General features: G+C 40.0%; 1 protein-coding gene across 1 annotated transcript in view; it reads left to right on the top strand.

The window, feature by feature from the left end:
* The window catches only part of LOC104955111 (protein piccolo), a 48971-nt gene extending 34349 nt beyond the window's left edge, over positions 1-14622 (top strand). Inside the window, exons 17-30 of the mRNA XM_010782341.1 lie at positions 2140-2248; positions 2461-2528; positions 2628-2869; positions 3651-3701; positions 3788-3918; positions 5288-5381; positions 6217-6288; positions 7492-7777; positions 8139-8333; positions 10307-10448; positions 10556-10614; positions 11350-11487; positions 11609-11754; positions 12501-14622. Coding sequence (XP_010780643.1) covers positions 2140-2248; positions 2461-2528; positions 2628-2869; positions 3651-3701; positions 3788-3918; positions 5288-5381; positions 6217-6288; positions 7492-7777; positions 8139-8333; positions 10307-10448; positions 10556-10614; positions 11350-11487; positions 11609-11754; positions 12501-12644 — 1877 coding nt within the window. The 3' untranslated portion in view covers positions 12645-14622. The remainder of the gene's footprint in view (positions 1-2139; positions 2249-2460; positions 2529-2627; positions 2870-3650; positions 3702-3787; positions 3919-5287; positions 5382-6216; positions 6289-7491; positions 7778-8138; positions 8334-10306; positions 10449-10555; positions 10615-11349; positions 11488-11608; positions 11755-12500) is intronic.
* Positions 14623-15244: the final 622 nt, after the last annotated feature.

Raw genomic sequence — 15244 nt, forward strand, 5'->3', positions numbered from 1 at the left:
CCCCCCCCGTATGTTCCTGATTGCACCCACAGCATGAATGAGGTTCATTATTCCCTCTTAAGAGATGCTAATTATGAACTTACTGCAATATCCAGTCATGAGTTTGCTGAAGTATCGTTTTTATTCATGTCCATGTCAAGAACTGCTGGAACATTTCCAATTCCGCCCATTGTATGTCATGGAGACAGAAAGGTAACATCGTTATTATTCATCATCATTAACCACTTTAATTGACCCTCTTCATAGTCAGAGAACATTGTGTTGATCTACGTTTTCAATTCTCAAGCCACATACAATAGAGATGGAAAAGGTCCCAATGCCTATGCCAATGAACGACTATACGCAGTTCTATGCGTGGGTATTGGAAGGTTAAAAATACTTTGGCTGCCTTTAGGCGTCCATATTTTTTTTTGGCCTTTTCCAGGCCCTCAAGTAGCACTATAGTAGCAGATGCATATGAAGAGTTTCCTGGCTGGAATTATAACTCGGAAAACAGTAATAACATATTCAATATGACATGAACATGGTATGAGATGCCCTATTGTGCTTTTTGTGGCAGTACACACTACACAGGCAGAATGAGAAAAATAAAGAGCTTTTCGTATTAAAGAATGGAGACATGTCACAGTAGAGACACTACATACTGATATGAACCTGAAAATGAGCCTAACAGGCCCTCTTTAAGCAAATTGAGACAATATGATCAAAGTAAACCTCAAGAATCTCAAAATATTAACCAATCAATGACCCTTGTAATAAATCTGGAGCAAGATGTACCTTTTCCACAAGAAATAAATATTCTATTGCTTTGACATAACCAAAACAAATGGACAACACTTACTGCCCGTCCACACAGCAGCTTTGAAAAAAATCTTGAAAATCTTGGAGGTGGGCGTGTCTGAAAGCTTGGGGATTTTTTGCGAGCAACGCGACCAACAACCAATCACATGAATCTCCCGCCCCCGACATACAAAGCAATAGCAATGTTTAAAACGAAGTAAACTGGATATAAACTCTCCAAACAGGTGAAAACCTACCAGTTTCACCCACTGTCTCTGCCACCTCCCTCCATGCCTGGTTCCTCCGGTTTGTATCCCGGTAAATAGTTCTGGTCGTAAAGAACCGGGTGATTTGCTACCGTAATTTCTCGTTTGGAATATGAGGAAATGAACTGCGGTCTGGCTCTCCCAGCTTGCACGCGGTTTGATTGGCTAGCGCTTGTACTGTCAGATTTGCATAAACGGGATTTGATTGGCTGACGCTTCCAGCTCAACTTCAAAAGTTGAACATTGCTCAACTTTTGAATCCCGAAAATCGTGAAAATCCTGGAAATCTTCGCTTTGCTTCCCCACAATGCAGGTCGGCGAAAAGCGAGGCAAAGTGACGTCATCCCCATTCAACGTCAATGGGCAGAGAAGCGTTGGAAGATTTTTTTAAAGCTGCTGTGTGGACGTACCGTAAGATACATGGAGCAGTGTGCACTTCAAAATGTAGCGGCTCCTCATTAACTGAGGGCCACGCAAGCAACCAGGCAAGCGCGCGCGCACGCACACGCTCACTCACAGCCTTAACATTTCCGTTCTTACGTAGGCTAATAGTTGTAACAAACCTCTATATTTACCCTTTTTACTTCCCCGTTGCAGTAGTGCAACCAAGGACGCACTGTTTGTTGTATTTAATTTTTTACACATTTACACTATCATTTTATTGACTTACGTTGTAAAGTGTGCGTCAGATTGGCCATCTCCAAGTTAGGCCAAACAGGGAAATCATTAACTAGTGTGTTCTCGCGTAATTTCAAGACCACGTGAGATACACAACGTTTTTTTTGTTTTTTAGGTTTTTATAATGATAAATAATGATTCAAGTCACCACAAATAACCTGTTATGTCTGAACTGAAGGACAAATTATTTTGGAAATATAGATTATTCTTGTTCAATGGGACTTAGAAGCTTTATGCTCAAGAAATTATATTACCTCTATGTAAAGGCAAAGCACTTTCCATATCATCACGCTTCGTTTCATGCAGAGGGAGGGGTGAAATGAATTAGCCTAGACTGAGTCTACAACATATTGTGTGGGAATTGATAACACACTTTTGACTCTGAATCTGCTTGCTTGCTTTCATCACACCACAGGAATGCAGGTGTTGGAGTGGAACGGAATCCTTCTGATGGGAAAGACTTATGAAGAAGTGCAGTGCATCGTGGGCCAGCCATGTGCCGAGGCGGAGATCTGTGTTAGACTGTGAGTTACATCTGTCATCATTTACCCCTCTATCCCTCTGAAACTCCAATATGTTTAGCTGCAATATGGTAACTTCACAACCTTCTCTCCACCTTCCTTTCCCTCCTCTTTATTCCACATCCCTTCATCTGACAAGTATCACCCTCTGACTGATAACTGCTATAACACACTGGTTTATGTTCCTTTATAAATGTCCTTTATGGATCCAACAGCGACCTTGATATGCTGTCTGACCCTGAGCACCCACAAGCCCTGGAGCACCATGTCCAGCTTAAGGCTGGTATGTACAAGGATTTGTTGATGTGTCTGCATGCATGCATATATCTGTGTGCCTATTTCACATAATTTCAAGGTGAATTACTGTGTTCATTTGTTTCAGTAGGTGGGCAGCGTTCCCCTGGTGTGGATCCTAATCAATTGGCAGCAGAACTGCAGAAGGTGTCCCAGCAACTGGCTCCTGGTTTGGCTGGAACAGGGCTCGGGTCTGGGGGTTTGGGGATCCTCTCTGCACTGGATCGTTCTGCCCTCCTCCACTCTGGTACTGGCTCAGCTGCCTCCAGTGGTGTGCCAAGCCCTGGCCAGCCTGCATCCCCAGCCATAAACAAGAAACAACGACACAAGGTTGTGGATAAGACTTGCATATTTCGCTGCCACATAACAGGCACACTTTTTAGTTGTATATAGTTGAAATAGATAAATTGTGTAAAACAACAATGTATTCTAAATGAATAATAGTATGGATCTGTTATAAGCAGCACTCTTTTTGATCTCTCATGGACCTCCATCAACATTAAATCATATATACATGACACTTCAAAATGGAAGGTGGCATGTGAAGGTCAAACAGTGTGACTGTGTTCAACAGGACAATTATAATGGAACAAAATATAGTGTGTTACATTACATGACCTAGGGTGGTCTGCATGAAATTGGAAATATATGCAAATGTTTACATGTATTTTCATTGAAAGGCATGTCAAACTGATAGAAAAAATAGGAAGCATTATGGAATGATAAATGGAGATGAATGTCAAGCGGAAATATATTTGTACTTAATTATCTAAACTGTAAAATACAATGTTCACTAATGATTATGTAAAAATGAAATAATTAATTAACCTTCTCAAAATTCACTAGAGGACCTTTCAAGTAAATTGCACTCCTCAGATAGTAATATCTCTCCTGAGGCCCATAGATACGGTGAGAAATCTTTACTCAGCATCTTTTCTACAAGGACAACCCATTCATCCGTAAGATTACAATAGAGAGAGGTCAAATTAGGTCAAAGCACCTTTTAACAAAACCTAATCCCAGAGGAATGGCTTGCTTGAACTTTTCTTTGTGGGTCAAGTCATGAAAGAATCATTTTTCAACCATTGTATGCTCTCTCCTATTTCTGTAGCCGATAACAGAGGTAATGAGGATACCTCATCCCATCACTGGAGAAATTCAGGTATTAAAACACAAAAAGTACTAGATACTTTTCATCCATAGTTAAGTCTGCCTCACATAGCTTCCCCTCCACTCTTTTCCCCTCAGCTCCAGATCAACTATGACAAGAACCTGGGAAACTTGATCGTGCATGTTCTGCAGGCCAGAAACCTGGCCCAGAGGGACAACGACGGCTACTCTGACCCGTTTGTCAAGGTCTACCTCTTACCTGGGAGAGGGTGAGTTCTGACTGTGTTTCACTGTTCATGACTGTCTGGTCTGTGTCTGCCTTTCTGCTTCTGTGTCTGTCTTGTTTACTCTCCCCCTGTTTCTTTCTGACCTTATATTGTGTCTTGTACGAAATTGACTAACTACCTGAGCTTGTTTGAGAGAATGAGACTGGACATGATGATATGAGGCATTCAGTTGTAGTTTAATTTGATTCAATTTGATTCAATCTCTTTCGATTTCTGGATGGGTGTTGTATACCTCATAGGAAGTTGTGAGAGGAGATAATTTGCCATACTGAAACATTATAATATGTTAAATTATCTGGTCATAGACAGCATTATGTGTATGCTATCATACTCTAAGCTAGACTTTTTTATTTTCCACTAGTTGTATGTCCTGCTTTTACTTCTCTCGCCTGATCCACCCAATAGCTTCGTACAAAGAGCCTGTGAATAGCAAGATAAAGGATCGATATAGCCTTATCTACTCTGTAACCGTATCTGCTCTTAGATAAAAAACCCATTAGAGGTGTTTATGAGATTATAAGACCCCTCTATTGCATACTTAGAATGAAAGCTATACAGGAGAGCCTTTTTGTTCCCCTGCTGTTTCATTTGAAGAGTATTTTGAAATGTATTTGTGGGTAGAGTGCACGGCCACGGTACATCGAGCAACAGTTCAGAATAGTGAATTAGTCATCCACCCATGAGCCAGTTGGAATCATTGTGAGATTTTTTGGTCTTGCGTCACATACATTGCTTGGGCACAAAAACAGTGCACCTGCAGAGAATATTGATTGCCTCAGCTCTCTATCCTTTACTGCCTTTTATTTAAGCTCTCTGGGCTTCTCTGACTGTTTTTTGTGTTTTTGCTTTCTTGTTTGTGATATCTGCCCTCCTCTTCCTCTTCTGGACTCCCTCAGCCAAGTCATGGTTGTCCAGAATGCAAGGTAGCGTGGTGCTGATCTTTGCTTTTCGTTGGTGTTTCGTTTTTTCTTTCTGTAAATTATGTCTCCAAAGTGCTTCTCCATCCTTTTGTTGTGGCCTTTGTTGTTCGTCTTATTATCTGCTCAATTTCATGTCGTTTAAGAAAACTCCTGTCATTGCTTTTTCTCTCCATACCTCTCACTTTTAACACTTCTCAGCTTCTATCTCTGAAGTGCTTTGTGATTTTGTAAAGTCATCCAAGACAATTTGAACATTGTCATTTGAAATTGTTTCTGATGTCTCCAGAGCAGGAGATTTTACAAGCATCTATTCAGCCCACAGTTTTTGAGCATATCATAGTGTAGTAAATGTTTGCCATGGGGTCAGGCAGGGAAGAGAAATTTAAATTTATTACTGACCACCAATCATTCTGAATATCATGACTTATCAGTGCTGATAACAAGAGAAGGACCAAGTATGCCCAGAAGACCATGAACCCAGAATGGAACCAGACTGTCATCTACAAGAACATTCATTTGGAGCAGGTACTGTGCAGAATAACATTATCAAACACCTTACACACAAACTCTCCCTTTGTCATGCTTGTGCAGTCAGTGTTTGTGCTTCGGGCCACTTGAGGTGACGTTGGTGTCTCATTATACTCTTCTTAGGATTCTGTCCATATGCCTTTTCCGCAGGGCTGTCCTCCATATCCCTGTGCAACCTCTTATCAGCAAAGACTCAACTTAACATGCATCATTTCTGCTCTCACACTGCATCAACACAGACAGCCTAACTGCATATCAATTCAACACAAATAATTATAGAAACATTGTAATTGTGCCTGTGTGCTTTTCTGTCACACTGTTAGTTCGTGTGCGTATGGGTGCTTGTGTTTTCTTCATTGATGTCTGTGTTTGCTTGTGTTGTTTGTGTACACACATACTGTAATTACAACAGTGAGGAAGTGCAGATGCAGTAGCTTTAGTGGTCAGATAGAGGCCTTCATTGGACTCTCTGGGGCTTCCTTCTGTTAATCACATCTCTGATGGCTGGAGCCTGCCACTCTTAAAACTGCTGCGGCATCACTCATTCAACCATTCACCCCTGATATATGTTGCAATCTCCCCTTACACATACCAATATACACATTCACAAGGTTATGTACATGTATTGGAACAAACCAAATCTAATGTAAGTCCTTATCTTCCGAGCATATTAAAGTCAATAACCATTCTAGGTTTGTTTTCTTTCACACTTTCTCCACTCACACATACTCAAACGCAGGCCTACGCACACACAGTTATCTCCCTCACACATACATATGCACAAACCATCGTCATAATCTGTTTCCCTTTCTCCTTCACTTTTTCTATCCAGTTAAAGAAAAAGACGCTGGAGGTGACTGTGTGGGACTATGACAGATCATCTTCCAATGACTTCCTGGGAGAAGTGAGTGCTTTTGGAATCTCAACAAAAAACTCAAAACGTCCAATGCTTGACTCACACATAGTAAACAGCGGCATTCTTTTTTTGATGACAAAAGCTTTTCTTGCAACTTTATAATACGAGCCTTATCTCCCTCGCTCAAATTCTGTAGTCAATCTTTGCTACATGCCTTTACCTTTTTTTTGCAAGAAGTGCTATTCGTCTCGTGCTAAATTCTGTATGCATTACAATTCTGTAGCAAAAACTGTTTGAATATGCTTTTATGTTATCTACCATCCAAATTCTACTCCCTTTTCCCTTGGGACCCTTTGGCTGCATCTCAGGTCGATGAAATGGAATCCTTGCGTCCCTCACTTGCGTAGTTTCCCTGCCTTTAGTCCCTCCCAGCAGGGAAGCATGGAGAGACACAAGGGAACTACGAGAAGCAGGGAAATTAGTTTTAAGAGTAATGGGACGTCCTTTCCTCCGGAGCGACACGTGAAGCGACGTCCGTTTGTGATAACACCGCACAGCTGATGTCTGACAGCAGCTCTGTCCCTGTTGTTTTCACACACACCCCCGCCTCTGTTAGTACACATTTACTGACATAAACATGTGTATCATCTGTTGTAGACCCAAATAAATAAAATAAAATAAGAACTCATTCTCAAAAAAGATATACGCCATTCGTAAAACGCATAAACGAAAAAAGCGATCATGAAAATGTTTCCAATAAATGAATTAAATGTTTTTTGTAACTAAATGAAACATTAATTGAAACAAAACACAGTATAAACTGAGGAGTGACTCTCGTGAGGTTCATGTATTTTCTTCACACTGGGAAACTGATCTCATGTCAAGAAGCATCACATCAGTGCATGCACTGCATCGTCCAATCAGTGAGCGATACACAGTAAGGGGGCGGGGCGAGTATCTGAGGATTTCATCGGAGGATGGTCTGGTGGTTCCTCCATTATCGCTCCTCCATTATCGCTCCTCGCTCCTCGATCCTCCGGCAGAAATAAGCGCCATGGGACGGTAATCAAGATGGCGCAGACAAATCAACTTCCGGATATACCGAGGACCGACGCGCGAGGAAATGAAAATAATCGACCTGAGATGCAGCCTTTATACCTGTTGTACCTGAGTGATGAGCTTTGGTTTTTGAGTTTTTAATGGTTTTGTTTCATCCTAACGGTGTGTGTTTGTATGTTAATTGTGTCTTAGGTGTTGATTGACTTGTCGAACACTACCCAGCTAGACAACACTCCTCGCTGGCTGTTTCTGAACGAGCAGAGTGAGAGCATTGAGCACAGCAAAGCCCACCATGCTGCTCAAGGCCCACCAGGGTCTGGGTCAGGTCAGGGTTATGGTCAGGGACACAGCCTAGGCCATATGTCAGGCCCTGGGATGGGGCTTGGTATAGGACAGGGACCAGACGGGAGTCAAGATTCACCAAAGAACTCTGTCATCAAGAGCAGAAGTCATGGAATCTTCCCTGACCCAGCAAAAGGTAAAAAAAAGTCTCCACTAATAACTTATTTGTTAGCGTCGGAAGACTGTATACACCCTCAATTTCCATAATTTCTGTGAATCGCCGCAATGACACAGATTTTCTTTGGCAGGCGTTTGGGTCAAAAACTGTGATTCTTGATCTTGTCTGTTAATTATTTCTCATAAAGAAAGAGGCTGTTACCATAGAAACATAAATGGGAATAATTTCCTGACTGCAATAATTACACTCTATGCGCTCGTCAAGTGCTACATGGCCGCTGCTGTGGAGCAGAACAAAATAATACTGTTAACGGTGTGAATTCATCTACATCTTTCTTGTTAAAGTAGCAGTCATAACCCACTATCTCATCTTCCTGCAGACATGCAGATGTTGCCTTTGGAAAAGTCACACAGCAGCCCAGGCAGCTCCAAGTCTTCCTCTGACGGCCAACTGCGCTCCCATGGCCCCTCCAGAAGCCAAAGCAAGAGCAGCGTCACTCAGGCCCACCTTGAGGATGCTGGGATAGCCATTGCTGCTGCCGAGGCGGCTGTGCAACAGTCCCGCCTGCAACCAAGTAAATCCCACCCCTACCCATGATACACTTCCTGTGACATGCTTCCTTTTTCCTGTGCATGCAAGCTACTGTATGTTGATCGAAAAAAACCTGAACCGCTGTGCGATTACCTCCTTAACATTCTACCTTTGCCTTTTTTGTGAGCACAAAAATATTTGTTTTTAAACAAACATCTCTTAAGTTGTATGTACTCCTCCTAGCTAGATCAATCCTTCTTTCACTAAACAAAACCCAAGTTATTAAACAAAATAAGTGAGCTATATCAAATCCTCAACTTGCTGCATAATGTCTTTAAATCTTCATTTAAATATTTATAAATCTGGCACATACAGTGCACTAAATAAAATATAGTGTTTGATATTTCCCATCTGTTAAACATTTTGCTACCTACTTTGGTATCTTAAGTAGGACATTAAGCTGATATGTTGCTGTGAGTTACATACACAGAAGTATAGGTCAATCTTACCACAAAACTAAAGAAACATTTATATTTAATTAGCTACAAATAAGAGCCCCCGAACCCCTGTTTCTACATTAATTCTGCATGTGCCAGTCCCAAACATATTCTACATGGTCTACATGCAGATCTCTAACCCAAATCAAGAAACCAAACCTCTTGGTCCGTATTAACATAATTTTAACAATATCGATTCATGTTTATGCATCATTTTAGTGTGGTGTCCTCAAAATAAAGTACTATGCTGTCATCCCTTCCTTAGATATGTTTTCCCACTGTCAGAACTATTTAAGCATGCAGTTGCAGCTTCCCTGGCTACTATTCCCTGGCCACTGAGGACTTTGTGATGCTGCAGTCGCTCTGTGTGTGTGCATGTGTGTGCCATATGAATGAACCCTCAGATTAGTCACAGAAAATGCACAAAGACACACACAGGTTTGGCTCCCCTCCCTACCCAATCCTCTCCCAAAATTGCCTCCTAAAACAAAGTGGAAACAAATCTGAGACTGAGCCAGTCAAACCAGGAAACACAGTCAACAGGACGCGCTCTCACCGGCCAATGACAGTAAAGCGGTCAGCTAACCATGAGAGGAGCAGGTGGGGAAGGTGAGGCAACATAGGAAAAATGTACTGCTAAATATGACTAATCCTAATTTATCAACCATAACACTAAAAACAACAATGAGTTATTGATAATAAACTAAATCAAGACATATAACCAAATGTGTAAAAACATTTAATTTATAAAAATATTTCTCATTTAATTATTTTCATTCATTAAAGTCTGTTAAAGTTTGAGTGTGCATGTGTGTTTTGGTATTTTGTTGTTGCGTTGTTTTTGTGATAATTATGTTTTTATGTCTAGAGATAAACCTACTCCCCAGCTACTGGTGCCACAGATCGGGCTTCTATTAGTCTTTTTTTTTTAAAGGAAACGCTGGCAGAAAAATGTCGTGTACAGTAAATCCATCCCAAGCTAGACAGAAACACTTCACATATTCTCTGAACTAATCACACTACTCTATGAGCATAACTCAGCAGCAGCCAGGACCCAAGAATAAAAAGGAAATATATCAGAGGACATCCAAATGATCACATCCTATTCATTTTCATTTGTGAAATAAACGTAGTATCCTTAATTGAAGTCTACTGTGGGCTTGATGAGTTAACCAAGGTCCTTTACAAAGCACTGCTAAATGCAAGGACAAGCTGTCATCTACACTTATCTGCCTTCCCCTGATATGCTGTCATGTGATGCTCAGTCAAAGTTATGTGTGACAGACAGTAGCACTGTCAGTGAGAGATAGCTGGGGGTGTAAAGCATTTCTGTTGCATGAGTCAGTAAAGATGTGCCATGTGGGCACAGATAAACTACATATAGATAGATAGATAGACACACATACATACATACATACATACATACATACATACATACATACATACATACATACACACACACACATAAATACATACATCATTTCATCACTACCATCACACTTTCTCTTGCCATCCTAAGGACCAGGACACCGACTGGCTGATGTCTCAGGGTCAGTGGTGCTGTCGGCCCCGAGTCTTGTTGGAGACGCATATGGAGGTCTGGATGGGGAAGATGGGGAGGACACTGGAGTGGACAGTGCCATTTTTCAAGTCCCACGCATGTAAGACTATTTATAGCTCATTCGAACCACATCCAGTAAGGCTTGAGGCTGACATTAATCCCTCATTCATAATGTCTTATGATGCTCATATGTTTTGTTTCTCACAGCGGAAAGACTATTCCTAACGGCACAGACAAACACCAACTAGGGACCCCGGAAAATGAAGGCAAGTTCCAGAAATGGCCTCTGTTAACAGATGAAACTTGGTTGTAGGTCTCCATCTGCTGGGTACTTCATATAACAGCATTATTTATTTATTTATTTGTTCATTTACATAGACAGTCTTTTAACAACTATTAAACCGTGTTTTCATAATGACTATTTAAATATGTAGTCAAATGCTCAGTTAAGTGCTTATTGTCAAGAGGCAATATTTACACAGCCTAATGACTTGGCTGGGGTGGAGAAAAGAGAAGTGGATGTCACACTATCCTACGCACTGTCATAACTATATCCACGTTTCATGTAGCTCAGGTGTCATGGTGCCTCCCTTTCTTCTCTAGTTACAATTTGTAACAAAGGGCCCAAGGTCATTTTAGGCTGTTGCGTGGCAGTTGTTGGACAGATGAGGGTCATGAGGTCATTTCCATGGTGCCTGATGACTCATTTAACACAGTTAAACAAGCCTTTCTTTGTAAAACGCTTACATTTAAATATCAATAGAGAAGCATGACAGTTGATATGCCCAATTTGAAACAGCTAAAATGTGGTTATGCTCCGAGTACATTATGCTTTGAGCACAGGTTTAACAATGCATTATTGTTAAATCATTTAAATATATCACTTTCCTGTGCAACCATAGGAATGTGCCTTTGGGAACAAAAAATTCAGCCAGCAATATCCAAATGTAGAAATTTCCAAAAACTGATCACCCAATACCTCTTTTCATTTCTTTTTTCAGCCGGTAAAACACAAGTAATAGGCGAGATCAAGGTGGCTCTCAAGAAGGAGGTAAAGACAGAAGGGGACCAACTGGTTTTGGAGATCCTTCAATGCAGAAACATCACTTACAAGTTCAAAAGCCCCGACCACCTACCAGGTCTGGAAGTAGTCTGTTTTTTTGCACATGCATTAATGGCAGTATCTATGTGTTTTTAGAACTCTAAATAGTTTGCAGCATCACTAATCCTTATTCTTCATTTATCTTGATTTGCCCTTAGACCTGTATGTGAAGCTATATGTGGTAAATGTAGCCACTCAGAAAAGGATCATCAAGAAGAAGACCAGAGTGTGTCGACATGACAGAGAGCCCTCCTTCAATGAGACCTTCAGGTTCCCCCTAAACACAACTGGACACTCCATACAGGTACAATAAAACACACAAGGACACCCTTTGTCCACCTATCAAGTATGCTTCAAATTGATCACTATACATGATTTTTAGCATATCTGGTTGGTCTAATAATTATAGAAAATGAAAAGCTTTGCAGTCATTTGGTGTATTCATCAGGTTAGTTTACATCCAGCATCTCTAAAATGGTATTGCAGTTATTAAAACTGGAGGCTTGTTACTTCTGACAAAACAGGTCATAAACCTCACAATGGTAAATAAACTGGTCTGCTGCCTCATGTACCAGCTGTACATATAAAACCTCCTCGTGGGGGGAGGCAGGAAATGAGCAGGTATAAATTGCTGGTAAATTCTATAAAACGTCAATTCAACACAGACAATTGCAGTTCAATAAATACTGGGGAATATAAAAGAAAAACATGCTCACTGACTCTTTTTTGAACTAATGCAATAGAAACATAGATGTAATATGTAAGAAATACGAATGCATTTTCTGATAGTGTTGTTTGTTTTACAGGACAATCTTAATTTGTCTATATTTCATCTCAATTTGAAGGCTTACCTAATCAATAGATGACACTTTGTTGGGTTGTAACCTCTTCACCCAATGGTGCTTACATTATTCATGCTGAATAACATGCTTTTAGCCGTGCACGTTTCAAGATGAAATGGGTTCTTGAGCTGACAAAGCATAAACACTATCAATCAGATAACTACAGAGTAAGTCATGACAAATGTGTTTCTCTCCGATGTATTATCAGCTTTTCTTGGTGTCCAACGGAGGCAAGTTCATGAAGAAGACCCTGATAGGAGAAGCCTACATCTGGCTGGACAAGGTGGACATGAGAAAGAGAGTGGTCAGCTGGCACAAGTTGTTTGTTAGCTCCAATCAGACCAACCCCTGAACAGCACAACAACAAGCTGGAGAAAAGGTGAAGGATGTGTTCAGAGATCCATTTCTGACAACAAGACAAGAGAAAAATATTTCAAAAGAGGAACTAAACAAATATATTTAAGTTCACGAGTGTTAAGGAGGAAATTATCTTCTAATACCATTACAATTGTATCTTTCCAACACTGCCAGCACACATGTCCACCTCCTCCCATATCGATTCTGTGCTGACTGTGATTGTAGGATGCAAACATGCAAATACCACAGCAAGCTCTGAAACACACACAGCAGCACTACGGCTGTGTGAGCAGCGATGTCCATTACCATGGTTCCAATTCAATGATCGACATGATGTTGTTTTAGGGCTCTGCAACTAAGCTAACATATCTCTCAGAGGGAAAAACGGAAAAAGAAATCACCCACATTTGCATTGTGTTTTTTTCATTTGAGAGTCATTTTTGAAATGTCCATATGATGGTTGTGATGTGTGTGGACATCAGTGGTCTTGAAATGTTAAATATGAAGGAATGCATATTTTTTCTGTATGAAAGTATTTTAGTTTTATGGAAAAATATAAAACAACAAAGTCAGACAGATGACTTTTGCTATGTGATGATAGAATATGTACAGCACAGATTGTAGATATCACACATGCAGATTACAGAGCATATCAGAGAACCACATTGTACAGTGTGATGTTTAAATAATATACAAAGATATCAGATGCAGAATATATCTAATAACATATACAGTACAAGAGTTGTTCTCATATTACTAGATCATATATAATACAAAATAGAGTCTGTTTGAGGCTGTGAGTGACGCACTGACAATCCAGTAGGCTGCTCTAGTCTATGGTGTAGGCAGTCTTAATAGCCGTTATGTGAATGTGGACCTATGTGAGCTCATGGATGTTCATGACAAAAAGCTCCTTTAGTGCTTTGATCACACTGATGCATCATTAGATATTCAACAGGGCTGTGATGGATTACAACATTTTAAATGTCAACAAGCAGTAACATTTAGCTATTTCACTAGCATGCTATTGTGTTAGGCAGGTTGAATTACAATACAAGGACCAGCAGTTATGCGTTTCAAAGTCCAAATCACTTGCTGTGTTGAAAGTCACAAGCCAACTGTTGAGAATGAGAAGAGTATATTACATCTGTTTCAAGTGTATGACATTTTTACTTTAAGGCTGTTGCTTAGAGTATGCTAATATTTCTTTCTGTGTGGCCTATCATGTAATTACACTGTTGGTATGGACATGTAATTCACAAGTTGTGTCAAAACCATACGTGTGTCTGCAACTGTCATCACCTCAGTATGACGGCTCTGCTTTCTCTGTGTAAGTAACGCCCGTCCTAGTTTTACCTAAAAACATTTCAAATGAAGAAAAAATGTTCTTACCCTTTCAAATGGCAAGGTTCCTCTGTGTTTCTGACTGTGCTGTAAAACTCACCAAGCTGTTTTGTGTCAGTGACTCCCAAACACAGTGAACCAGCCTCGTACACTGCCTGTGACCAAAACACTCACTCAGGCCCATTGGGGTTGTCATATTTTCAGTCATTCAGATGGGGCCGCAATTATCTTGCATAGTGTTGCCCCCATATCTAAAGAATAGGGGGAAAAAACACTTTGAGTGACCCTCAGATCGACTGTTGTTGTGTTAAGGCATATCATAGGGCTGATGCAATTTTTTTTAAAGAAATAAATATAACAGAAGAAACACACCTAAAACAAGATGTCACCTAAATCTTATACCATAGGGTAACAAGGGAATATAAAATGAAGGGAATGTGGCTGAGTTTTCCAATAATTATTTTGTTGTGCCAACCTTGTTTTTTTATTCCAGAAACATTGATTTTTAATTCTATGCAACATAGATGTGTTTGAATGCATTTGTTTTTTTTGGAACTAAATGTTATTTATGTGAACATATGGTCTAAAAATGGCTTACAGAAAAAAGATAAAAACTTTAATTTGTACATTATTGAAGAAAATATAAAATAAATAGATTTTTTTTACTGATTTTAATATAAATTGATGTTAAAAGCTGTTAATCAATCAATCAATCAATATTTATTTATATAGCCCAATATCACAAATGTTACATTTGTCTCAGTGGACTTCACAGTTTGTACAGAATATCAGTATGACAATGTTCACATCTTCATAGAGATTGTGCACTTTATAATTACATAGTTTATTTTCTTGTCTCCTTATAACTGTCATGACATGCAAGATTATGTGTTTTGTGTTTCTGCATTGAAATGAACTGAATAATGGTATATGTGGTGGCAGAAAATATTGTGGTGTGCATTTTGTATTTATGTGGCAAAAGAAAAAAACATGCAGACACGTTGGGGTTTCTCAACACAATGCACAATTTGGGGAAAAATCACCTGTCTACATCATGCTCATAGTCTAATTACCAGTCTCTGTACAGTACAGTAAATAAGACATATTCCCTAAATGCTCAGTCAACCCCTCGTGTTTCATCAGACTTCCCTCAAGCTAATTAATGTTTGTTCAAATCAGCTGTTGCCTGTAATTGTGAAACCATCTATGTGTTGTCGTTCTGACAGGTGTGAATGTGACTCAAGTCCTTTG

The sequence above is a fragment of the Notothenia coriiceps genome, unplaced genomic scaffold, assembly GCF_000735185.1.
Source record: "Notothenia coriiceps isolate Sejong01 unplaced genomic scaffold, NC01 NC01_scaffold00024637, whole genome shotgun sequence".
In the NCBI taxonomy this organism is placed as follows: Eukaryota; Metazoa; Chordata; class Actinopteri; order Perciformes; family Nototheniidae; genus Notothenia; species Notothenia coriiceps.